This window comes from Salvia splendens, chromosome 5 (assembly GCF_004379255.2).
Source record: "Salvia splendens isolate huo1 chromosome 5, SspV2, whole genome shotgun sequence".
In the NCBI taxonomy this organism is placed as follows: domain Eukaryota; kingdom Viridiplantae; phylum Streptophyta; class Magnoliopsida; order Lamiales; family Lamiaceae; genus Salvia; species Salvia splendens.
This window is the reverse complement of record NC_056036.1, coordinates 36,111,570-36,137,328: the sequence shown is the minus strand read 5'-3', so window position 1 is coordinate 36,137,328 and position 25,759 is coordinate 36,111,570. Positions and strand designations below refer to the sequence as shown.

Here is a 25,759-nt window from a genome sequence, read left to right as displayed (position 1 = left end):
TTCCAGTCTAACAAGGTATCCGGCGCGAAATCCGTTATCAGATTTCCAACCCTGAGCAACGAGCTCCTTCAAGGTCGCAAGTAAAACCCCTTCCTCCCGATCAGTCCAAATACGCCGAGTCCTTTCGCTTTTGGGTTGTTGGGGTCGAAGACCCCCGCTAGTTCCTGATCATAATATCATGAAAAAAACACCAAATTCAACGCATATGATTTTGCGGAATTAACGAAAGCCAAATAAATTATTATAACACAAACCGCGACCACCAGAAGAGGAGTGCATAGTTGCTTTGCTACCCCGAAAATCAGCCATGTAGCCTAGAAAAAATGACTACATCATGTTTGGCCACGACAATCACACACATATAGTAAAAAACTCAAAACGTGAAGATTTTTAGTAAGATTTAATAGAGAACCTAATACTAGTAACAGAAGTTTGTTTACCTTTCGAAGAACCGTGCACAAGAACGAAGTTGCTTGAGGAATAAGGAGGGGAAAAAGAGAGCGAAATATGATGCTCTTTTTTGTTTCTCCCACGTAGAGTATATAGGAAATAAATAGAATCAATAATTTAGGTCTAGAGGGAGCGCCTCAGAAATAAGGAGGGAAAAAAGAGAGCCAAAATTTTTATATTGTTTTTTTACCCGCATAGATTATATAGCAATTAAAAGATTTGAAATTTGATTTGTTACCATATTCACCCATAACCAAATGTATTCTGCCGTCATTTGATAATAATGAGGGGAAAAAGGAGCCAAATTTTGATATTCTTTTTGATTGACACATAAAATATTATGGAATTTAAAAGATTTGATTAGGTCAATACAAAGGACAATCTAGGAAATAAATGAATTTATTAAGGTCAAATTTGTCATTGCATATTTATTTCTTATTTCATAACTTCCCTATCAAACAAAGTGGGCTTTTTAGAAAAATAATTAACTAGGTTATCAAACGTGTGTTATTAAAATTATATCTTTTCCTAACTTGACTTTAAATCTAGATTACTAACTAACCTTGGTATATCCCACATCACTTATCAAACGAGCCCTAAATATATAGATTCAATGAAATACAATATTTTAAAATTTTAAACACGTGTTCTTAAATAAATGCTATAAGATGTAAAAAAAATATTATCATAAATATGAGGATTGCATGCTAAAAAAATCGTAAACGCCTAATTAGTGTAATGTCCTTAAATAAGTATATTTAATGAATACTTTAATGTGAAGGTTAAAAAAGTAAATAAACATAACATAAATTAAAATTAAAATATAATATAATACATAATTACTATTTTATCCTCATTATGGCAATGACATTATGTCTCTAAAACATTTTCCTTTTTTATTATTCACTTTAAGATTTTGTGTCTGTATATATGTGATTTTTAATGTATCCATATGTCCAAAATGTATATTAATAGGACATACTAAATTGGTATGTCACCTTGGTAGTGAGAAAATATTACATGGTCTTGACATACCAAGTTGACAATATGCTTTGATGTGACCAATTAATAGTTTTTTGACAAGTGTTATCAATAACTATGTGTATTATGGAAATTAAATACACCTAATATATGGAAGATTTTATCAATTTATTGGCCTTTATTTCTTTTATTTAAAATTTTTTATGCATATAAATTTTATTTCTTATTTTAACTTTTTTATACTATACTATTAAAATATGAAATTAATTAATTTGAACTTTATTAGTATATTAATTAATTAATGAATTGCAACTTTAAATATATTTTATAACATGTAAAAATAATTTTAAAAATTTTAAGAAAGAAAATAAAATATTAATATTGTAAGAACACTTACATTTGTTATGCAACGGAACAAATTTATATGCACCAAAAATTCAATAACATAAAATGTTAAAGATGGAAGAAAACTTATTTTTTGATGAATATTAATTAATCAATATTCCAAGAAAATTAAATTGTAGTGATAATAAATTAATATAATAAAATGATACTTTATTTTTTATTTTATAAAAAATCTATATAAGTAATGATTAAATGTGATAATTTGAATTTTTTTAGTATATTGATTAATTAATATTATTTTTTTATAACATGTAAAAAGTTAATAAAAGATATTAAAGGTGGGATAAACTTTAATTTTATTTTTACTGAAAAATAAATTTAATATGCATCAAAATATTTAGTCGAAGAAATAAAAGCATAAAAATGCGAAAAGTACTTTAGATGCATTTAGTTTCAATATTATATATAATTACTCTTGTTAGCATATTTATAAGTTAATTCCAACATTTAATAGTATTTCAATAGTATACTATAAAAATATTAAAAATAAGAAATAAAATTTATATGCATAAAAAATTTCAAATAAAAAGAAATATAGGCCAATAAATTGGTGAAATCTTTCATATACTAGGTGTATTTAGTTTCCATAATACACATGATTATTGATAACATTTGTCAAAAAACTATTAGTTGGTCACACCAAGTCATATTGCCAACTTGGTATGCCAAGACCATGGAATATTTTGAGCATCTGAAACCACACTAAACTCAAACTCATTTAATGGTAAATGTCACATCAAATATGATTTCTCACAACCATTTATTTACACTAAACTCAAACTTAAAAGAATATTCTCTATACTATGCTTTTTACTCACAAAATTTGAAAAACTTTTGGATTTAGGTTTTTTTTCCAATAACCAAAATTGAGATCGGTTTTTGAGTACTATTGGAGCTAATTACCTATCCCATTTTAGATTTTAGTGTATCCGTAGAAATGGTCTAACCACCAAACATTCTCTCATTTATAGGATGATTAGTTGAAATTAAATAAGAAATAGCTCAAATTTGTTTTCTAAAAATAAAAAAAAATTATTGTACTCCCTTCGTCCCCAAAGAGTATGAACTTTGAAATCTACACGGGTTTTAATAAATAAGGGGAAAAGTAAGAGAGAGAGAGAGAGAGAGAGAGAGAAAGGGTAGTGGAAATGTTAGTGGAGAGTGAGGTTTACATTATTATAATGGTATAAATGTTAATGTCAATGATATAAGTTGTAAATAAAATGATGTGTAGGGATAGTATGTTATTTGAATTTTTCAAAATTAAAAAGTTCATATTCTTTAGGGACGGATGAAAAAGGAAATAGTTCATACTTTTTGGGAACGGAGGGAGTAATTCTTAACTTAAAAATTAAAATAGCAATGGGGTAAGAAGGTCTTCAGACAAAATAATACTACTGCTACTACTACTATATATTTCAAAATTAATAAATAATAAGGCAGAGATATTTTGTGACAAAAAAATTATTTACATGTCATTTTGTATATGTGTAAAATCTGGTTACGGGATATTGTTACTGTTTTAATTATGGTTTCATTGGAATAATAATGAATCAGCATATTTTATTGGTGTACAAATTTTTAACAGATTTAGACCATTGATATTACCATTATTTACAATTATTGTTATCAGAAAGAAACATATATTGACATGTGAATAATTAGATTAGTATATTTCAAAGTAACCAGAAACTTACTAGAGCATTCATATCTGTACTCTTGCCAACGAACACAGATGTGGGCCCGGACCCACCTTCATTACTTTTTTACTCCCTGCTCTTAGGCAAGAGCACAACACCCACACCCATGCTCTTCCGCAAGGACATGCTCAAAGGTCCTACCATTCTATTATTCAATTTAAATAAAAACATTTCCACAATATTAAAACGCATTAAAAATATCTAGAAAACTATTACAAATTACAAAAAAAATTAAAAATTACATAATTAAAATCCTAAAAATTAAAAATTACATAATTAAAATCCTAAAAATTAAAAATTACATAATTAAATTCATAAAATTAAAAAACTCACTACTCGTGGCCGAATTTCGCCCAAATGTGTTTGATTAGGTCTTCTTGTAGCTCAGTGTGGGTTCGGGTATCGCGCATTGTGTTTCTTGTTTTGATCCTCTCGCCCACCGTCGTATGCACACCTCGGCGTGGGGGAGACCTCGTGGTTGAGCTTCCGGCTTCATCCACGTCGTAAAAGTTAGCTGCCCTCGGTCCTTCGTCAGCTATAATCATGTTGTGCAAGATAATACAAGTTTACATGATGTCGGCGATATTCTTAACGTACCACAACCGAGACGGGGCATTCACAATGTTGAATCGGCCTTGAAGGACCCCAAAAGCTCTTTCGACGTCTTTCCGAGCAGACTCTTGACGTTGTGTAAAAAGAATCTGTCTCGAGTCTTGCGGATTGCTGAACGTCTTCACGAAAGTCGACCACCTTGGGTAGATACCATCAGCGAGATAGTAACCCATGTGGTATGAATTTCCGTTGATGGTGAAGTCGATCGCCAGTGCTACACCATTCAAAACATCATTGAAGAGTGGTGAAGAATAGAGCACGTCCAAGTCGTTGTTGGATCCGACAATATCGAAATATGCATGCCAAATCCATAGGCGGTAGTCGGCGACCACTTCAAGGATAAGTGTTGGGCCGCCGCCTTTGTGGCCGCTTAAGTGTTGCCCCCTCCAAGCAGTTAGACAATTCTTCCACTTCCAATGCATGCAGTCAATGCTGCCAAGCATACAAGGAAAACCGTGGATTGTTTCGTGAAGACGAAGCAACCGTTGACAATCATCAGTGGTGGGTGCCCGAAGGAATTCCTCACCGAAAGCAGAACGAACGCCGTCGCAAAAAATTTTAAGGCATAGGATTCCAGTTGACTCACCGACATGCAAATACTCGTTGAAGAGGTCAGCTGTTTGCCCAGTAGCAGGTTTTCGGATGGCACAAGTACACTTCTGCAACGCCGAGAGACTCTGCCGACCGGTTGCGTCACTACTTGATTGAAAGTATTCAATACAGGCGGAAAATGTGTTGACAATAAGCATAAACAACCGTTTTGACATGCGAAAACGGCACCGAAAGTAATCTTCCGGAAACCGCGGCTGGTCGGAAAAATAGTCGGCAGCGAGCCTTTCGTTGGCTCCCTCCCTATCACGAGGGATGTAGTGGCGAATTGATCTAGTTGGTCGAGGATGAGGGGCGGGGGTAGTGGCGGCGTCATAGGCTTCATATGCGGCACGATATTGTTCATAGTATTCTTGTTCTTCGCGCTCCGCTTCCGCCATGAGATGGGTGAAATCCATTTGAGGGTTTGAGTGAGAGAGGAAGATGCAGATGAGTTGTATGAAAAAATATGAATGAGAGATGATTTGATTTGAAAAATGGATGATGAATGCGTGTATTTATAGATGATTTTGAGAATAAAAAAATTATAAAAAAATAAAAAAAAAATCAGAAAAATGGTAGTAAAACGACCATATTTTTGGGAATATGAAAATATATATATTTTTTAATTTTTGGCATTATTTTCGATTTAAAAAAAAGAATTTCCAACGGATAATCCGTTGGCCAATAGAAACGCGCCACGTAGCCTGCTCAGCGGCACGGACGTGCTCGATGCATCGAACAACGCCGTGCCAGTGGCGGGAGTGCAGCAGCGGCGACAGCGGTGCCTCGCAGCGGCACGGACGGAATTCCCCGCGGAATTCCCACTGCCACGTCATAAGGACTTCCCACTGATCTACCACGTCATAAGAACTTCCCACTGCACAGTGGCGGAATTCCCCTGCGGAATTCCCGACGGAATTCCCATATTAAAAAAATTCACAAATTCACCAATTAACCAATTTCTGGGAGTAAATAATTTACGGAATTAAAATTTCGACGCGAATACGGAGAAAACGACCACACTTTATTTTAAAAAAAACATACTTCATTAAAAAAAATACATAATTAATTTAAAAAAGGTACATTATTTTTAAATTAAAAAAAAGTACATTAAAAACCGCCGCCCCTCTCGCCGTCACCGCCGCCGCCACCCTCGCGTCGCTATCCGTCAGCGCGTCGATCCACAAGTCGTGGCGCATACTGTTGACGATGGGTCTAAGCTGCCGCTTGTAGTGGGGGTTGGTCGCCGAGTGCCATTCCTGCATCGCACGTAACAAGGCGTCGTGTGCGGCGATGCGGGCATAGGAGGGGTTCTCGGGATCCGGCTCATTCTGGGTGGGTGCTGCCGATTGGGCATCGGTGGAGGCGGAATTGCTGGGACTTCCCCTCGACAAACGCGCCGCGGCCCTTTGCCCAATCTTACGACGGCGGCGTGCGGAGGATGTGGGAGTGGGGAACTCTGAATCGGCGGGGGGAGTTCAGTGGAACCAGCACTGCTGCTGTAATCTCTGGATGCGCTGATCCTCATCCGCTTCGGCCAGCCGGATTCCACACCCGCACTGAACTTGGGCGAATCCTGCACCGCGAGATACACATCCCAATAATTGAATGCTCCGAAGCCCTTTTCGGAGTCGGGGAACTGCTGGTGAGACAATAGCTTCACATCCTCGGCGGACATGCCGCTGGTTGCCGAGCGGAGGTTGTTTGTATAAATGCCGGCAAATCGGCTGAGCGGCTTCTTCAACCGATCCCACTGTTTCCGGCATTGCTCGGAGTTGTGGGGCTTCCCCGCCGCTGGTTTGAACTTGAGGTAGCTCTGGCTAATGCGCCACCACATCCGGTCGATGTGCTGGTTCGCCCCGACGTATGGATCCTCAACCACACTGATCCACGCCTTCGCTAGCGCGACGCAGTCGTCTGAGCTCCAGATGGTCCGCTTGGGTCAGCTGGATCCCTCCCCCACGTCAGCAGCGTACGTCGGGACGCCCCGTCCCCTTCCCCTCCCTCGCCCTGGCCTCCCCCTTCTCTCTGTCGTCGGCGGAGTCTCCCGGACAGGAGAAAGCCCCAACTCCTCGAACGAGAACGTGTCGACCCCAGCTAACTGAGTCTCGAGAGGAGGACTCACCGGGTTGTCCGTCGACTGTAAGTCCATAAAGGGCCGATAGACGTTGTCCATCGGCGATTGGGGGATCGACGACCTACTTCCCCCCGGAGCGCCAGGCGATCCATGCATCATGCCCGATGGCATTTGAGATTGGGGCATCATCCCCGGCATCTGAGGCATCATCCCCGGCATCTGGGGCATCACCCCCCGGCATCTGAGGCATCATCCCATACCACTGTGGGTGCATGTTGTAGTACCCCGGCATCATGCCCGATGGCATTTGAGATTGGGGCAGCATCCCCGGCATTTGGGACATCGACTAGGAAAAGTGCGTACTCCTGCCGATGGGAAAATGCGGCACCGGTGAATCGCCCAAGGCAGGAGAAGAATCGCTATCGTGGTGCTCCATTGATGATTCAAAAGAAATGTATTTAGAGAGATAGATACTCGTTAAAACAAGTGGTGCGGATGAAATGAAGTTCAACGAGACGTATTTATAGAAAATAAAAAAAATTAAATGCAAAAATCAGAATTTCGTGCGGAATTCCGTGTCAGTCCACGCAATGGCGGACGTCAGGACTGAATTCCGCGCGGAATTCTGCGGAAGGGCGCGAACCTGCGACGTCCTCATGCGAATTCCGTATCCGCGCGGGTGGCCTTATGGCGGACGTCCGCCACGGAATTCCGCCAAATCCGTGGGAATTCCGAGTCGACGTCCGCCATTGCGGATGCTCTAAACAAGTATAGATTCCTCCTTTTAGGGTTCGATTGGTTGCCTATTGGAAAATGTAGGAAATCAAATACTATCACTACTTTACAATACTTTCTAACTTTTCATGGTAGAGATACGTAACCCTATTCACTGTTTGGTTGCAGATTAGGAATTCTTCCGCCGCATTTTTGCGGGATAATTACACCATTCATACAAAATGTTTCACCAATATTTCAAATTAGTACAAAGGTTTTAAGTTAACATATATTATACAAAAAGTTTGATTAGTGTTTCAAATTAATGCATTCCGTTAAAAATCACTAACACCGTTATCTTATCTTATATTTTGCCCTATTCACTCCAAAATTATGCCATCTAAAAACATGATTATAATAAATAAATATCTGAGGAGCTTGCGGAATGAAATTGGAGTGGAAGAAGGCTATTTCGGTGCTGCAAGTCATCCGAAAACTAGCTACTATATAGTTGCAGCAACAATTCATTTTTCTTTTCTCTCTTTTTTTGAGAGAAAGAGATTGAATCTGTGTGTTTGTGTGTGAAAAGAAGGCTAAAACCAATTAAGAATATTTTAAAGGAAATGAAAAATTATGTGGTCAGCTAGAAGGAGATGAATCATTCATTGAAATATACTACTCCATATAACTTATCAAAGATAAGGTGGAATTTGTTTGTGCGTGAAGTTACGGAGGATGAAAAATTGGTTGAAAATTAGTATTTATACAGATTAGTTGCAAATATATTAGCTGAAATTATATGCATATCTATTGCATGATATAAGATGCTTATATTGCAAAAACATGGGGTATTATTTGAAGAAATAATATCATGTGAATAAGATGAAAAATAAGAAATAATTTTGGAGAGAATAGGACAAAAAAAATAACGGTGTTAGCGGTTTTAGTGATTTTTAATTGAATGTACTAATTTGAAACACTAATCAAACTATTTGTATGATATATGCTAACTAAAAACTTTTTGTACTAATTTAAAACAATAGTGAAACATTTTGTATGTATTGTGTAATTATCCCCATTTTCGCAAAATAATACTCCCTCCGTCCCGGACTACTTGCACTTATTTCCTTTCTGGGCGTCCCAAGTTATTTGCACTCTTTCCATTTTTAGTAAAAATTATCACCTACAGCCGCAATTGTTGACTTTGCTATACACTTATTCCTTAATCTCCGCGCCGAAAAGGAAATGTGCGAGTAGTCCGGGACGGAGGGAGTATGATATGCATCAAAAAAGACACTATATCCCTTGAATTAATTTGTAAACCCCATGTTACCCTTGAAACCTAATTTAGCGGTAAAAGGGGGGCGAAAATTTTAGAATCCCGCCACCATATTTTTCACCCATTCTACATATATCAAAATTTCAGCCTCTCCCTCCCATTTTCATTGACAGCGTAGAACTATTGGAAAGCCTCCTACCAATCTCTGCGCGTGTCTTCGAGCTCTAAGGACGAAGCACAAACTTGGGTCCATCCAAGTAGATCTAAATTGTTTATCGATGAGAGTCGATTTAAATTTTGTACTGCTACAGTGAACTGGTTAGTGGTTTATGTGGTGATTGATCGCACAAGTATATATTCACATTATCACAATTCTTCGTTAAAATTATTTATTTGAATAGGGAGTATTTTGGGTTTCATGGTTTAATTTGTGTGTTTTTGTCCGAATTATTTGTTCTAAATTTGACCTAACATTATGCTAATGTGTGGATTGTGTTAATATTTTTTAAGTTTACTGTGTATTTGTTGAATAAGAAATTGCTTGGTGTCTTTTGTTCTAAAATTGTTTGGTTTATGTTCACTGTATTTTCCGTTTCATGTAAGCAAATTGCTTTTTACCTCTATATTGCTATAGTATTTTAGAACACAAGCATAAAACATAATTTGTGATATCGTATTGTTCAATGTGTTTTCCATTTCGTGTAAGCAGATTCATTTCCCCCAAATGGCCAACTACCATAAACGTGCAAGCTCTGTTGCGTCAAGCCAGGAGACAGAGGGTTAGTTCCCCATAAACTACTAGATCCATGTCATTGTGTGGACATTCAAATGATTATTGATCTTGTCTTGTTCATGTCCAACAGGAATGAGTGGATTTGGTCGAAGCAATTCGACTATAAGTGATAGGTCAAGAAGAGGTTGGACAGATAAGGAGGAGGCCACTCTTATTATGGCGATGAAGGATCTCATGGCTACTGGATGGAAGTCCGATAACGGTTTCAAGGCTGGTTATCTAACACGGATTGAGAATATAATGCGTCAACACCTTCCTAACACCGATCTGAGGGTGCATCCACATATCAAGTCCAAGTTCACAACATGGAAGAAAAGCTACTACTTACTGGACACCATACTGTCGCGTAGTGGTGTCGGGTTTAATGTGAACAATGACTTTCAAGATCGATTGTGACGATGAACAATGGTCTCAGATTGTTAAAGTTATTATCTATTTCCTTTCCCAATTCAAATATTATTGTATGTAAGTTCAATTTATATTTGGTGTTAATGTGAGTATTGATACAGGGGGATGTCAACGCAAGGTATATGAGCAACAAAGCTTGGCCGTTGGGAGGATTGGAAGGAAATATTTGGCAAGGATCGAGCCACTGGAATGGGGAGCATGACTCCGCATCAGGCAGCCCAGACAATGTATAACGTAATATCGGATCGACTTCGGCAGTGGGTGTCCACCACGAGAGGAGTATGACCGTATGTTGCCTATCTACAATTAATTTTCTAACTTCGCAAAAAATATGAAGACGTAGTGTGCTAATAAATAATATCGTGGAAATATAAACAGCTGAAGTCAGAGAATTTAAGGATGTGGTGCTATCTCCTGATATCGACTCCGATGACGATTTTCCGCCGTGGAGTACATGGCTCACCCTAGTGTCCTAAGTGCTGATGAGTATCCTTCTTTTAATGTGGCCCTGAGCAAAGCCAACATCGACCGAACCTTGGTCAGTAACGGAATGACATGGTTTTAACACCATTCTATATTTTGTGAAATAAAATTTACATGTATTTTCATGATTGTAGGAAATACCAATGAGCTTTTGGAAGACGCACCTTCTTATGGCAGACTTGAAAGGCCATATTTATTTGATGGTTGAGGATAAAACATGGGTCGTTGAGCTTGAATGCGACAAGGCTCGAATTTGGGTGAAACATGGTTGGCGTCGGTTCAAAGCTGACAACGCGTTGGTGAAGGGGGTCATTGCAACTTCCTCCTTGTTAATGTCGACGAAGTGCAATTCTATGTGACATTCTCACGTTGAAGCATTACAAATATAGGCAATTGGAACGAGGATGTGGTATGGTAATTGAACAAGTACTTATTTGTGAACCATTTTGTCGTGCATCACCCTATGATTTTCCCTATTATATTTAGCTATATTGTTGTATAGCTAGTGATTTTCATAAACACCTACTGATCAAAAAATAATCACTCATTCAACAAATTATTAACATCGCAGGCATATAACAAGAATTTTGTGAATGCTCAACAAAATCATACTCCAATTTTGTGGATGGAGACAACCCATCATAAATCTCAGACTTTGTATTCATTCCTCCACCAAAAGATACCTAGGTCGAAAAGTAATTAGGATTGTGAAGAAATCGATACCTTCCGAATCAAGTCTGAATCAGACATGCTTGAAGCTTATGGCGTCGTCCTCGTCAAGGGAGCACAACGAGCTGCGCGGTTTCTTTTTTCCCAATTTCTATTTGCCCAATTTCTGTTCGCCCTAATTGGGCGTTAGATTTTGTCTTCCGCTCAGTTGAAGCAGATTTTCTAATTATTGAGAGACCGAACAAAAAATAAAAGGCCTAATATTTTATATAAAAATAAGCTAGGTTTTTTTTAAAAAAAATTTAACTTCTATATAGGGAAGAAATTACAAATAAACTCCTATACTATAGATAGGAGGAAATTACAACTGATGTCAAAAGGGCTCGAACTTGGCATCCTAAACCCTAAACCCTAAAAAAAAACCTAGGTTATGATCCTCACACGTCAGAAAACGATTCAATATCTTTGTATTTTTTTGGCACACTATTTGTGGAGAACTTTTCTAATCGTCTGGAAAATCATTAATCATATTTCAGGTCCTTCTCAACTTTTTCTTTCCAATTATGCCCCTTGTCTTAATAGACGGTGGCGATCCTATATATAAGAACATGTGCAACGATGTCTAGCGGACAAGCCCGTCCATGCCATCGCGACGGAATGCTGCTCTACACCTGCCGCTGGAACGAGTCTGCTCGCTGCAGAGAGATTTGCTCGACGGAGCGGCATCACATGCCCAGCCCACGTGGCAGGTTGTGGACTGGTGTGAGCCGTTTGAATTTGTTTTTTTTTAAATCGAAATAAAAGAATTGGAGAGAATTTTAAAAGTAAAATGCACTCCTCGAATTCCCTTAAAAAATAAAATGAAAAGAAATTAAAGAATATGAAGGAACTTTCATAAAGTCTTCATTCTTTCCACGTAGCTAGTGAGGAGCTCCAGTGTTAATCCTTCAATTCAAATTGCATCAGAGATGAAGAAATTTCACAAGTAGAGAGAGATAATCTCACAATCCAAATAGTAGCAGTAGGTAGTTTTACAGTATCTATGGGGCTCCTCACATTTGCTCTTCTCGGCATCGATCTTCTTAATCTTGGCTGGTACTAGGCATGCACACGGGTCGAAAACCACCGGTTCCGGTTCATGAACCGGCGGTTCACGGTTCATCATTCCCATGAACTGGAACCGGCCCGCCAAGGGTCCCTGCGGTTCCGGTTCAAAAAACTGCCGGTTCCGGGCCGGTTCGGCGGTTCGTCAATTTTTTTATTTTTTTTTGCATTTTTTTATTTGTTTATCTATGAAATGTGCGTAAATAAAATTCAAAAAAACACGATGAAAGTTGCAATTTTATTGAGATTGCAAGTTACAACAATTACAAATAAAAAAAACCTTGAGATCTTGAAGTCTTAAACAAAAATTTAAATACAATGAGACTACTAGTCAACAACGAAGCTAATCACAAATTACAAAAAAGACTTAGAAGTTCTGAACAATAAATTTATAAGTATATATACTCTTAGTCGGCGAAGGAGATCTTTCTACGTAACTAAATTGAGGACATCTTTAGCAATTCAACTTTAAATGTTGAGTTTAGTCTAACAATCAACAATTATAGTAGAATTGTCAAAAGTTTCCCGAATTTAGACTTATAGAGAAATCTATTTCATCGACTAGAGTATATACAAATACAATTATTTAATTGTATTTGCATATTTTTAAAGTAGAAACAAATGGGAAAAAAAGAAATAAAAGAAAAAAAGGACTTGAGCTCAACTTAAATTTAAAATTTAAGTTGAGGTGCCTATGTATCCTCAATGCTCATTTGCATTAGGGAATCAAAGCCCACGTAGTTCTCTTACCTTACTTACCTATTTGGCTTGTCCGACGGTTGACGGTTGGCCTACGATTCATCCCCGGTGAATTCTTCTTGTGATCCCTCCTGACGAGCATCCCAATCATTTTCTTGTTCTCTGACGTCAGCTTTGGCTCAATCATCAAGTAACATCATGGCTTCCATATTTTTCTCGGAGAGCTTACTTCTTGATTCATCCAACACACGCGAGCCAGCACTAAAAGCGGACTCGACGGCGACAGTGGAAGCCGGAACAGAAAAAATCTCCTTGGCCATTGGCGCAAGTATGGGAAAATCTTTCTCGTGTGTTCCCCACCAATCGAGGACGTCGATTTGGGCGGGAGGAGTAGGACCTTTATCACCAAAGGAAAAGAGTGAATCGAAATATAAATCTAACTCACTTACCATACCTGAGGACCTTCCTCCGGTGCTATAGCTGTATAGGTCGGCTAATTGGGATTGCGCGCCGGGGTCATCATAATCGGCTTGAAATGCGAAGCCGAAGTTATGTTGTTGAGGAGGGGGAGGTCTTTTGACTTGGTGGGTACTGTTATACTTGGTTTCATATTCGGTGTAGAGAGCAAGCAAGTTAAACTCGAATGTTTGTTGGATAATTGACCGGTTTAGGTGGTTTATTTGAAATGTTTCTGAGAGGTCTACTCCGAATTCGTCACTGGTATCCGATTGCCGATTGCAATGCTCTAAGTGGACCAAGATCAATAGAACTCATATTGTTATAATAAAAATCTAAAATCTTGGAGGTACCGGCTAATTTCCATTTTGGATCCACGACCTTTGCAATCAAGAACACCGTTGGTATCTCACTGAAATACTTAAGTCATTTCTCAATCATATAATATAAAACACACATCAATTCAGGTGAAGATGAAGCATTTTTCATTGCAGTTTTAAAACCAAGTGATATATACATGCAATGCTCTAAAACACGAATAGCAGTGCAATAATAAACACCCGATAATTCAACAGTAGCATTTTAAAAATATTTGAACAATTTAAATAAAGCCACGCTATGTTCCCAACAACTATGCAAAAGATATAAATCATGAACGAGATAGGTTCTAAAAAATCTCATAAAAAATCTTTATGCGTCAAAGTAGAATTCAGACAATCATATGTCGAATTCCATCTATGAGACACATCCATAGTAAAATTCGTGTAACTTACATTCTTTTTATGGCAATATTTCTTCCAAGCTTTGCCAATAGCTGGCTTTTGATGGATTAATCTAACTGTAGTTCTAATAGGACTAACATGCTTTTGTCATAATTCAAGCGCATCTTGTACACATAAATTTAAAATATGACATATGCATCTTTGATGAAAACACTTACCTCCAATAACCGGAGCACAAGCCGCAATCAAATCACTAATACTTGCAGTGTTAGCAGTTGCATTATCAAAACCAACAGCAAATATCTTATTGCATAATTGAAACCATTCAAAACTTGAATAATTAAAGAAGCAATTTCGGGTGCAGTGTGTGGTGTCTCAAATTCTCTAAAACCAATTAAACGCTTGTTCAAAGTCCAACTATTGTCCACAAAGTGAACCGTAATGCCCATGTATGAATGCCGGTTAAAACAATCAGTCCATACATCTGAGCAAATGTTCACTTTGTGGCCCAAGTTATGTAAATAACGTGATAATTCAACTTTTTCTCTAAACATTGTCTAACGGTAGATCGTTGAACGGTCATTCGACCTACTCTTTTGATAGCTACGTTTAAACCACTTTGCATAGTAACCTCAAATTTTTTATTATCATAAACATTAAAAGGAAAATGCTTCATTGTAGTCCATCTAGTTATAACGTCAGCAAAAAAATTTTGATCATATTTAAAAAGCGGCGTACCTGACGAACCCGAGCCACCGAGTTGGAAGTTTAGTTGGGTTTGGGTAGAGGTAGTGCCACAAAATATAAACATGCATTAGCTTGCAAATATGTATTGTTCATTTAAAAATATAAATTATTGTAAATTTTATATACATTCAAAATCATAGTAAATATTATATACAATTTATATACAAAATATTATATACAAAATATTTATTTTGTTATATAGAGAATAAGATGCATGGATCACAAATTATAAGTACTTTAGGACAAAAAAATATTAACACAAGATTTAAAATAATTTTAGCTAAAGAATATATATAACAACTATATACAAATTATTATTTTGACAAGAAGAAGAAACATGAATTGGTAAATAGTAAAGAATGGAAAGAATATGTTGGGTTGACCCTAGACCTCTTAGTTAAAAATCCAACAACCAAACCATTGGACTACTACATTTTATATGAGATTTGTTGAAAATAAATATATTTCTACACTCTACGGGGGGGGCGGATATGCTATTTTTAGTTCGATTCAAGTGAAAGTTTAGGCTCTCCGAACGGTTAGGAGGGGGCGCCCCCTCCTGCCCCCTAGATCCGCCAGTGCATGTTCGCCACTATAGGGGCGGCCGCCGGAGCTCCCCTACAGTGGACACTCTTAGGCATGCTTTTTTTACACGGCCATAAAATCCTTGGTGCTGCCTCCATCATGGTTCGTGCGCACACAAGGGTAGTGGTCATGACCATTGCATCAGTGTTAAATCCAAATTTGACTTTGAATTAATCATATTTTGCAAACTAATAAAACGTGCACGTATATATAAAGCGAGAAAAATACTACCAAGCACAGTCCAACGCGGCGGCGTGTGCTATTAATAAAAATAAAATCAACTTATTGCACACAAATCACAATCTTTTGCAAGACTAGAGAGACACAATTAGCTCTCTCCTAATCGCGATGATTAATTTTATAAAAATTTCCACCGATCTAACATGATACATCAGTTTCTAATATTTTTATTAAAGCTAAACCGATCTAAATTAAACTTGAATAATGCCATCACATTATTTTAATATTATGACATTTATGTCAAAGGGAGAAAGAAAATTTAATAGGCATTGGCATTGCGTGGTCAATTGTGGTGGATGCACCAAACTTCCATCCTATTTGATCAGTTGAATTTCGTTACACCAAATCCCCTCATTCCCTTCAATAAAACTCAGCTGCCCCAAGTCGTCCCTCCCTCCCTCCCTTCACCGGCACCAATGGCGGCGGCGAGCGCCTTCTCGATTTCCATCTCTTCTGCCCACTCTAATCTTAATTCCGATACTAGATTCAAAATTCATCATTGCACCAATCTCTCCACTTCTTCCATGCTTTCTTTTCCTCCACGGACACCACCTCTTTTCAACGATAGGATTTCCGCTCCTGACACGCGGTCCTTTACATTATGTCCGCGATGCCACCTTGCTTCCGACTCGGAGATCCCCTCCAAATCGACCAGCCTTTCCGCGTTGGAGCTTCTCAAGTCTTCCGCTGCTGATCGTAAGTTTCATCCTTCTTCATTTTATTAATTATATATTTTTTCAGGATTTTTACTTTTATTGTCAATGTGTTGTGATACTGTGTTTGGATGAGTAACGTGGTGGATTCTCTTCCTGGTTTTGGATTAATTGCTGTTACTTTTGGAGATTTGGAGACAAGGATTTTGGTGCTGGTAAATGATTAAGAGCTGATGTGTAATTTAGGGTTGTGCAAGGCACACGATGGTAGATTTTTCTCCTATTTGACCTTGATGGTGGACTTTTATGGATTTTTAGAGACTTTGCACTGAGATAATGGAGAGTTTTTATGTGCTTAATCAATTACTCTATTTTACATCACACAATATATTGGAGGAAAGAAAATTAAGGTAGTTAGTTAATATGTATGGTTTCTATGGAAATTTTGATGTTTGTTTGATGCTTCTTGAGTTGGATCATGAAGAGATAAAGCTCTAACAAAGACTTGTACATTTTTCTATTCAGGTTATACGAAAGAAACCAGCAGTATTTTGGTTGTGGGTTTTAACTACCGTACAGCACCCATTGAGGTACGCGAGAAGCTTTCTGTCCCCGAAGCACAATGGCCGCAAGCAATTGGTGAACTATGCGCTCTAAATCATATAGAGGAAGCTGCTGTCCTTAGCACGTGCAACAGGCTGGAGATATATGTTGTGGCTCTGTCCCAGCATCGTGGAATAAAGGAAGTGACTGAATGGATGTCTAAGGTAATGACAGTTTGCAGATTTCTTATTTATATGGATTTTGAATAGTTTATTGGCTGACTTGAAAGTTTATCATACAGTATGTTTTTCGCATGGCTTGCAATTTGTCTTTCCGATCTTCTTTTGATGGCTGATGACCTGATTTTCCTTAACAGAAAGAATGATTAGATCCTGATTCCTCTGCCTGAAATCTCCTTACTTCTCCTCAATGTTATCTTTTTCTGAATGGCTTTATTCTTGAAATAACTGGGATAGTTTTGTGAGCGTAATTTTGAATGGATAGTGCTTGACATTGCTGTCTCGTTTTGCAGATAAGTTCAGTGCCAGTTTCAGAGCTGTGTCAGCACAGAGATTTGCTTTTCAACAAAGATGCCACACAACATCTTTTTGAAGTATCTTCAGGGCTCGATTCCCTTGTTTTAGGTGAAGGTCAAATTCTTTCACAGGTTAAACAGGTTGTTAAAACAGGACAAGGGGTCCCTGGATTTGACCGTAAAATTAGCGGGCTCTTTAAGCATGCAATCACTGTGGGAAAACGTGTTAGAACAGAAACCAGTATCTCTACTGGGTCAGTATCAGTTAGTTCAGCTGCAGTGGAGCTTGCTATGATGAAACTTCCAGAGTCTGCTCATGATTCAGCGAAAATGTTGGTCGTTGGAGCTGGAAAGATGGGAAAGCTTGTGATAAGACACCTAGCTGCGAAGGGATGCAGGAGGATGGTAGTCGTTAACAGAACAGAGGACAGACTAAATTCCATACGAGAGGAGCTCAAGGATGTTGAGATTGAATATAGGCCTTTCTCACAATTATTGAATTGCGCTGGTGAAGCAGATGTCATTTTCACATGTACGGCTTTGGAAACACTTCTATTCTCGAAAGATCAAGTTCAGACACTCCCCCCTGTGGCTTCAGAAGTAGGAGGCAAGAGGTTATTTGTCGATATTTCTGTTCCTAGGAATGTGGGATCATGTGTATCAGATATTGAGAGTGTTCAAGTTTACAATGTGGATGACTTGGAGGAAGTAGTGGCTGCCAACAAGGAAGACAGATTGATGAAGGCAATGGAAGCTCAGGCGATCATTGAAGCAGAAGTGGAAGAATTCGAAGCATGGAAGGACTCCCTTGAGACTGTCCCAACCATCAAGAAGCTTAGGGCATATGCAGAGAGAATTAGGGCTGCTGAGCTGGAAAAGTGCTTTTCAAAGATGCGTGATGATCTACCGAAGAGTGAAAAGAAAGCTATATATGATCTGAGTATGGGGATTGTGAACAAGCTTCTTCATGGTCCCATGCAACACTTGCGATGTGATGGCACAGATAACCGTGGGCTGAATGAAATCCTGGAAAACATGCACGCGCTTAACAGAATATTCAGTCTGGACACGGAGATATCCGTCCTGGAGCAGAAAGTACGGGCGAAAGTGAAACAACAGAACAAACAAGCAGGTTCTTGATATCTCTGTATGCAACCATATGTTCATTTGATTTTTGGGAGGGGAGGGGAGCTTCTCCCATCGGCATTGAGTTTATCTTTATTTGGAGGCGTCACAACTCTTTTACATAGGCGGGGATGACTTAAAAGCTGGTTTTTATTCTGCAGTGACAAGGATACAAGCAAGCCATTGACATCTGCCTTACATTATGAAAAAAACATAAGAGAGGTCAGTATGCAATACTTGTAAGCGTTTCCTTGTTTAGCATATTTTTTCTGGGAATTTAACTTCGCATTTTTTTCACAAAGCATATTCTTGTAAAATTGTAATATCCGTGTATTAATTGACATATAATAAATTTTAAATGAAGAGATGCTTTTCTTTCATGTTGGAGATCCAAGAACGCAAGTTACTAGAAATTGAATAAATATCTTATTTTTATTATTAATATTATATTTGGAGCAAATTAATAATAAAAGCATCTAAATTCTTTTTACCGATGTTGGAGGGTCGCGGGCATTTCTAGAAGATGTACTCAGCCGCCGGATTGTGGGAAGAAGCATCGCGGGTTTCTATTATCGGATTTCAAGCTTATTTCTAGTAAATCATGAGTTTGCACTAGAATTTAAGCTTATAAAAGCTATGTTGACCAAATACGATAAGTTCCTAAGTGACGGTCAATGGGTATTTTAAAGTTGAATGTACCGTGAAAATTGTCTAAACTATAAGAAAGATGATTCATCATTTTATTTGTTTGACTGCTTCGATTTATTACATTGGAGATTATAATATGTAAATATAAATGCTATAAAAGATTATTAATCTCAATTTACTAAAAGTTAATTTAATTCATATGAAAGATGTTAAGTTTGTGTTGAATTAAAAATGGCTATAAAGTCACCAATTCATTCAGTAGAATAGAACACAAAGGAAATTGCCTTTATTGCCTCCAAATATCTGCCAGGGTACGAAACAGGTGCATAAGTGAAATACAAAGGAAAATGTGGAGGTTGCGTACCCTGGCAGATATTAGCTAATGTAAGCTTTGGCCTCAGATATCTCCCGATCAAAAGAAAGTCCAGACAACACAAAGCTATTCATATCATTACACACTAAACATTACATGCATAACCAGAGCACTGACCTCCACGCATTCATCCAAAGTCAATTGGCACGGAAACCTTAATCCACATTCTCCAATAAAATTCTTTCCAAAGTGACGTTTATGTTTCCACAATCAGGAACAAACTTTTTAACTAGAATGCTCCAAGAATCAGACTTGACCTCCACTTTACTAGAGACAGCAGCACCAAGAACATTCAGTATATCATCTTCACAACCAGAGCTGCAGAGCCCTTCAATTAAGATAGAGTAAGTGGATTCATTTGGAGAACACCTTTTACCCAACATCTCCTCAAATATCTTGATCCCTTCCTTTGCATAACCCTTTTTGCAGAACCCTTTAATAAGTAAGTTAAAAGTGAAAGCATTGGGAGGACAACCCTTTTCTACCATGTTATCCCACAACCTCCCAGCCTCACACAACTCCCCTTTATCACACATGCCTGCAATGAGCGTGTTATACGTTAAAACACTAGGTATAGAACCCTTTTCAAACTCATCAAACAACTTCCTTGCTTCCCAAACCTTCCCTTCCTTGCAGAGCCAATGCACGAGTGTGCTCAGTATCACGTTATCTGGGGTACAGTTCTTCACCAATAATAGCTTCCACAAGCTGCAAGCTTCATCGACCTTCCCTTCCCTGCACAAGACATCTATAACCTTACAACATAAAGCTGAGCTGGGGACATAGTTACTGTCAAGCATATCACCAATCATATTGACTGCTTCCCCTGACTTCTTCACTTTGCACAGCGCCTCAATCATGACACCATATGTAACATCATTCGGCTCAACCCTATTCTCTATCATCTCATCCATCACCTTCGTTGCATCAACAAAGTGCCCCAATTTACAAAACCCATCCATCAGAACCGTGTATGTGGTTGCATCAGGCAACCAGCCACGATCCAAGAGCTCATCGAACATTCTCTTTGCTCCCGACATATCACCACGATCCACGTATCCAGACATAATAGTAGTGTAACTCACCACATTAGGCACCATTCCCATTCCAGGCATTTCATCAAGCACCTTGAGTGCACCCTCAACATCATCCTTTTTACACAGGGCTTTTAATAATATATTGCAAGTGAACACATTGGGCATAATGTTGAACCTCTTCTGGCAATTTTTGAACATAAGGTACACAGAATCGTACTTCTTATTCTGAACCAAAACATTTAACAAAGTATTTAACGAACGAACTGACCTTTGCACTCCAAAATCATTAATTTGAAGGAACATTTTGATTGCCTCTTTCGGTCTGCTGGCAAGACCGTAATACCTAATTAGCGTGATGAATACATTTTCTCCGCATTTGATATGTGAACAGCGTAACTGATTTAAGAGGGAGGGTATGGGCTCGAAAGTGCGCAAGCGGGAGAGCTTGTGGATAATAGAGTGGTAGGTTTCGTAAGTGTGATGGAAATTCGGGTGGTAATTTCCGGCGTAGTGGAAGATTTGAAGGGCGAGATCGAGATTTTGCTGTTGGGTGATGATGGAGCAGAGGCGTTTGTGGGTGAGTTTTCGTGGCCAGGGTTTGATTGGGGGTGTAACAGTGTATAAGTCGAGCAGTTCGGATTTAGAGTTAATGGTGGAGATGTGGTGGTTGTCATTGGAGGAGAATGGGAGGGTTGCGGCGGTGACGCGGCGGAGAGGGTGGATTTTCCGATAACTTAACATGATGGATATTACCTGACAAAGAGAAAATTGGTTTGTACGGAGTATATGATCTTAATTTGTTTACTACCTGCATAAATATGAAATAGTAGAAGTAGAAGTAGAAGTAGAAGTAGTAGAGAATAACATAAGTTATTTAGAAATAGTTATCGGAATGCTCGACCCCTGGAGCTTAATATCCATCATGTTAAGTTATCGGAAAATCCAATAACTTAACATGATGGATATTAAGTTATTTTTCGATATCCTCCTCCTTCTCGGCCGCCTCCTCCTCTTCCTCCACGGAGTCGAATGCACGACCCCTAGAGCTTCCACCGCCGCGTCCTCCTTCCGGATTGGGTTCATCCGGAAAATCCTCCCTAATTTGGGATAATCCCTGAGATTGTCCATACCTCAGGGCGGAGGGAAGAGAGTATGCATCTACATCAAAATAGGGTGGTTGGTACGCCGCCGGCGTCGACGAACCGGAACCGGCAGCACCCAAGACATTGTACATGCCCCCCAGTCGCCAAACGTGTTCAAGTCATATCCGCCGGAGCCGCCCTCGTTTCTGTCGCCGGACATTTTGATATGAAAATTGGAGAGGTGAGATGAAAATTGGAGAGGAAAGAGAGATGATTTGAGAAGAATAGATGTGTGTTTGTGTGTATAATGGGGATGAAAGATGAGTATTTATAGAGTAAAAAAGGAAAAAAATAAAAATAAAAAAATATCGTTGAACGGTAAAAAACGGTAACATTACCGTTATAATTTTTTTTTATTAAAATCGAATTTTTTAAAAAATGATTTATCGCGTCAGCGTGACGACGCCCACTCGCGGGCCGGCGAGTGGGCGTCACGCCTAGCGCCAGCGCGCGCCACGTGGCGCTGGCGCGTGGCGAGCTGGCGCGCCAGCAGTTCCCCCAGGACGAGACGCTCGGCGAGACGGGACCGGGACAGAAGGCTGCAACGCTGTCTCGCGGCCGTCTCGTCTCTCCGAGACGCCCACGAGATGCGTTGCGGATCTCTAAGTGCTTGATGGTAGAAATTTCATGAGTAAAGGTTATAAATTCATCATTTTCTTTCTAGTTATTAAATTTTTTGGGATGTTACAAAAGTCAATATATGCTATACTAAGCAATAAATTTGTATTTATATTGTGAAAAACATGATAATATCCCGAAATGGAAAGCTGAAACTACTTTTCATGGACAAAAGAACAGTGTGAGGGAGTATTAGTAGTTTATATAAAATTGAGTGTGATAAGTTAGTGAGACGTGAGATTCGTTACCAAATGTTGTAGTAAAAAGTAAATGTGTCGATTAATCATGGGTGGACAAAAAGAAAAAGTTATGTTAATAATGGACAGAGATAGTATACAGAGATCTTATTTAATCTATGCTACGAAGATAGGAAGGACACTTAGCAAAACATCAAAAAGACCAAAGATACATAGAGCACGTAAAAATGGTGGTTGCATTTTAACTGAGTGGTTTTACAATAATGAAATTAATAGGTGAAAACCAACTTTGAAATCTTGCATCAAACGTTGTAGGTAATGAGTTGTGCTAAGATATCAAGCCAAGTATCAGGAACACCAGGCAGGCACCAATGCATGCAGTCCTGTCCCCACACGGCCACTGCATCCTTCTTCCCCAACCACACTGCCGGGTGAGCATCGGCTCTCCACTCGCTCAAACGACTCAAGTCCAGGGGTCTGATGCTCGTCCCCTTCAACATATCCCTAATCACTTCATTCACTCTTCTAGCTTCTCTGTTTGTTCCGTTGTTAGCCGGATCAAACCATAAATCAAGCTCAGATTCTTTTAGAGGCTCATTGAACAAGCAACTTCCGTTCTGATTCCAATCGCCGCCATGAAAATGCCGTGGTGACTGCAGCCGCCAGAACTTGAGCACCTTCTTGGGGAATGCTTTCTCAATATGAGCTACCATGTTCTTGACAACAACTTTCAGCCCATCCATCAGTTCCAGAGAAGGATGTATTGGCTGCCCATTTCTGAAGAATACGAGTGGAGTCTCTTTTGGGAATTTATCGGGACCCCACCTAAGCACAAGACAACTTATTATCACATCAAGATACAAAATGAGACCACATAACAGCACCTAAACAAAAATCTTCCCCAACCAGAGGAAAGGTGTGAATAAGAAAAGATTAGAGAATCACCAGTGACCAGTGTTGAAGACCAGAACATTGTAGAAATCAGAAATGTTAGCCCAGTCATTTGCCGGGATATCAACATCTACTCGATATATTCCTTTAACTCCATCTTGACCAGAAAGCCCAGGCTGTTTAGTCTGCCACCTTGTTAAATCAGTAATTAGCTAGTGAGGAAGTAAATCCAACAAAAGAAACCCGTGGTACATATCATAGTAATATATATCCAGCACTAAAAGAATCACATGTAAGAGGATCAAATTCAGCCAGGTATTGTCTGACACGGTCATACACACTGCTGGGGTAGAATGAGGTGAGATCCTGGATTATATGAAAGAGGCAAAGAGCTGCAACCAATTTGATCAAAAAAAAGGACAAACATGTAGCCAATACGATGTTCAAATTAAAAGTATATTAATGTGATATCAATCCATTGAAGGAAAATGGTAGCTACTTTTATACAGTTTCTTTCTCTCTAATTTCAGACAGTCTAATGTTTGTGCATGTGCCAGGAACTCGAATAAGGCTTCACAAAGCTAACATAGATTTTTTTATATATACACCAATTATTTCTCCGATACAATAGTGAACACTAATGCGTGAACATACAAAAGTTTTGGTTCATATATAAATGCACTTTATAAAATAAGTCATCTTACATAAAATAGAGACTAAGATATTATCTAGCTTTTTCAACTAAAAAGCCAATAAGTAGATTTATAATTTCTCTTATGTTCGAATATGAAATACTAAAGGAAAGATATTTGCTCTAGTGACTTCTTTCTTTCTAATCATTGCGTTCCAATAAGTGATTTTACCTATTTGATCTAGATGAGAAATACCCTTTCACTTCCTACTTAGACTTATAAACAATTCTACTGTTCATTTAGTAACACCTAAAGTTTTATTTCAAATCCAACTTACTCGTGCATACATCATCAGATCTTGGAAAAGTTAAGGTCTGTGAGAACAACATACATTCATTCAAGTCTCATAAATCTACATAAACACCCAACCTACATCATCATATCATAAAGTCATTAGATGTGATCATAGATTTGACCAAAAACAGTAAGCAACCTCAGCAGCTGCATTGAGTTCCAAACGAATAACAATCAAATACAAACTTGTTTCCATATACTGAGCAGCTCAATTAATACATTATGCAAGCTTAACTGATGAATTACTACATAGAAAACCATATGCAAAATCCATATACTAATCATCATCAAATCCAACAATGCATAATAATTACATCACAATTACCAAAAGCCAAGTCTTGGTTATACTAATGAGCATCCATAAAACATAGAATTACTAAAGTATCTCAAAGGACGAATGCATACTCATATCTGGCCAGCAAAACAGCTCGATGATAGGTCACAGTCACATTGAATTTGGGGAAATAAGCCCCTCTCCAAGCACCCTTTCTCTTCCATTTCTTAGCACCAGGATCACCCACCCTCAGCACACACAGAAACGACACCAAGAAGTTCTCGTTCAAAGAGTCCCCAACAAACCCAATATTCTTATTCCTCATCAAATCCAAGAACCCGGCCGGGTCGACCCGGTCCAGATCGCAGCCACGGGGCATCCATTTCCAGGAATTGATCCGGGCCATGTTATCCCTCTGATTCTTGATGCAATTCCACGCATTTCTGTGGAAGGGGCAGGTGGAATCGTACATTGGTTTGCGAGTGGGATCGAGAACCCACCGCCCCTCGAAGAGATTGCATGCTGCAGAGGGTAAAATAGGGGTTTTGGAAGAGGGGGACTGTGGGATGAAAGGGAGGAATGAGGAGTAGAAGAGGATGAGGAAGCAGGAAGGGAGGATTAAGCAGGTGATGAGTTTTGGGGTTACTTTAGATGCCATTAACACTCATGTATCCTCTCATCCCTTTGCAACACTTAATTCTTTAAAATCAAGTGTGAATTTTGAGATTTTACACATGACTAACAGGATCTGCCGATCAAATTCAGTTTGCGCTGGAGATATTTTAAATCTGGATATTTTTCAGCTTGGTTTTATATGGAGAAATTTGTATTAATTTATTAACATCAATAAAAATCCATTAAATTAGTACTACTTCAAATCTTCAATTGGATTTTTCTCTTATGTATTTTTATTATTTTATATAGATTTGCCAAATAAACACCTTACATTTACCCCATATAAAAATAGAGTGGCTATTGCTGAATTCAAAAGTCTCAAATTCAAATCTCATAATATACATGAC

The 25,759-nt window shown here is 38.5% G+C and overlaps 3 protein-coding genes across 5 annotated transcripts; 1 reads left to right on the top strand and 2 right to left on the bottom strand.

Moving 5' to 3' along the window:
- Positions 1–16,021: 16,021 nt before the first annotated feature.
- On the top strand, positions 16,022–19,271 carry LOC121803047 (glutamyl-tRNA reductase 1, chloroplastic-like). 3 transcript variants are annotated; one of them, XM_042202759.1, is made up of 5 exons: positions 16,022–16,411; positions 16,894–17,135; positions 17,444–18,578; positions 18,733–18,793; positions 19,074–19,271. In XM_042202759.1, the coding sequence occupies exons 1-4, from the start codon at positions 16,132–16,134 to the stop codon at positions 18,756–18,758; spliced, it is 1,683 nt and encodes a 560-aa protein (XP_042058693.1). In that variant the 5' UTR covers positions 16,022–16,131; the 3' UTR covers positions 18,759–18,793; positions 19,074–19,271. The 3 variants fall into 3 exon arrangements, with proteins under 3 accessions (XP_042058693.1, XP_042058692.1, XP_042058694.1); XM_042202758.1 differs by lacking the exon at positions 19,074–19,271 and having other exon boundaries at positions 18,733–18,951; XM_042202760.1 differs by lacking the exon at positions 19,074–19,271 and having other exon boundaries at positions 16,026–16,411; positions 17,444–18,951.
- A 212-nt stretch (positions 19,272–19,483) lies between these two features.
- LOC121805665 (pentatricopeptide repeat-containing protein At5g16420, mitochondrial-like) lies at positions 19,484–21,428 on the bottom strand. The gene has a single exon (XM_042205612.1). It carries the CDS (start codon positions 21,368–21,370, stop codon positions 19,748–19,750), a length of 1,623 nt encoding a protein of 540 aa, XP_042061546.1. The 5' UTR covers positions 21,371–21,428; the 3' UTR covers positions 19,484–19,747.
- Positions 21,429–22,679: 1,251 nt separating this feature from the next.
- LOC121801863 (protein trichome birefringence-like 12) lies at positions 22,680–25,523 on the bottom strand. Its single transcript, XM_042201304.1, has 3 exons — positions 24,869–25,523; positions 23,532–23,669; positions 22,680–23,411 (listed from the first exon to the last, which is right to left on the bottom strand). The coding sequence occupies exons 1-3, from the start codon at positions 25,393–25,395 to the stop codon at positions 22,889–22,891; spliced, it is 1,188 nt and encodes a 395-aa protein (XP_042057238.1). The 5' UTR covers positions 25,396–25,523; the 3' UTR covers positions 22,680–22,888.
- Between the last annotated feature and the right edge of the window lie 236 nt (positions 25,524–25,759).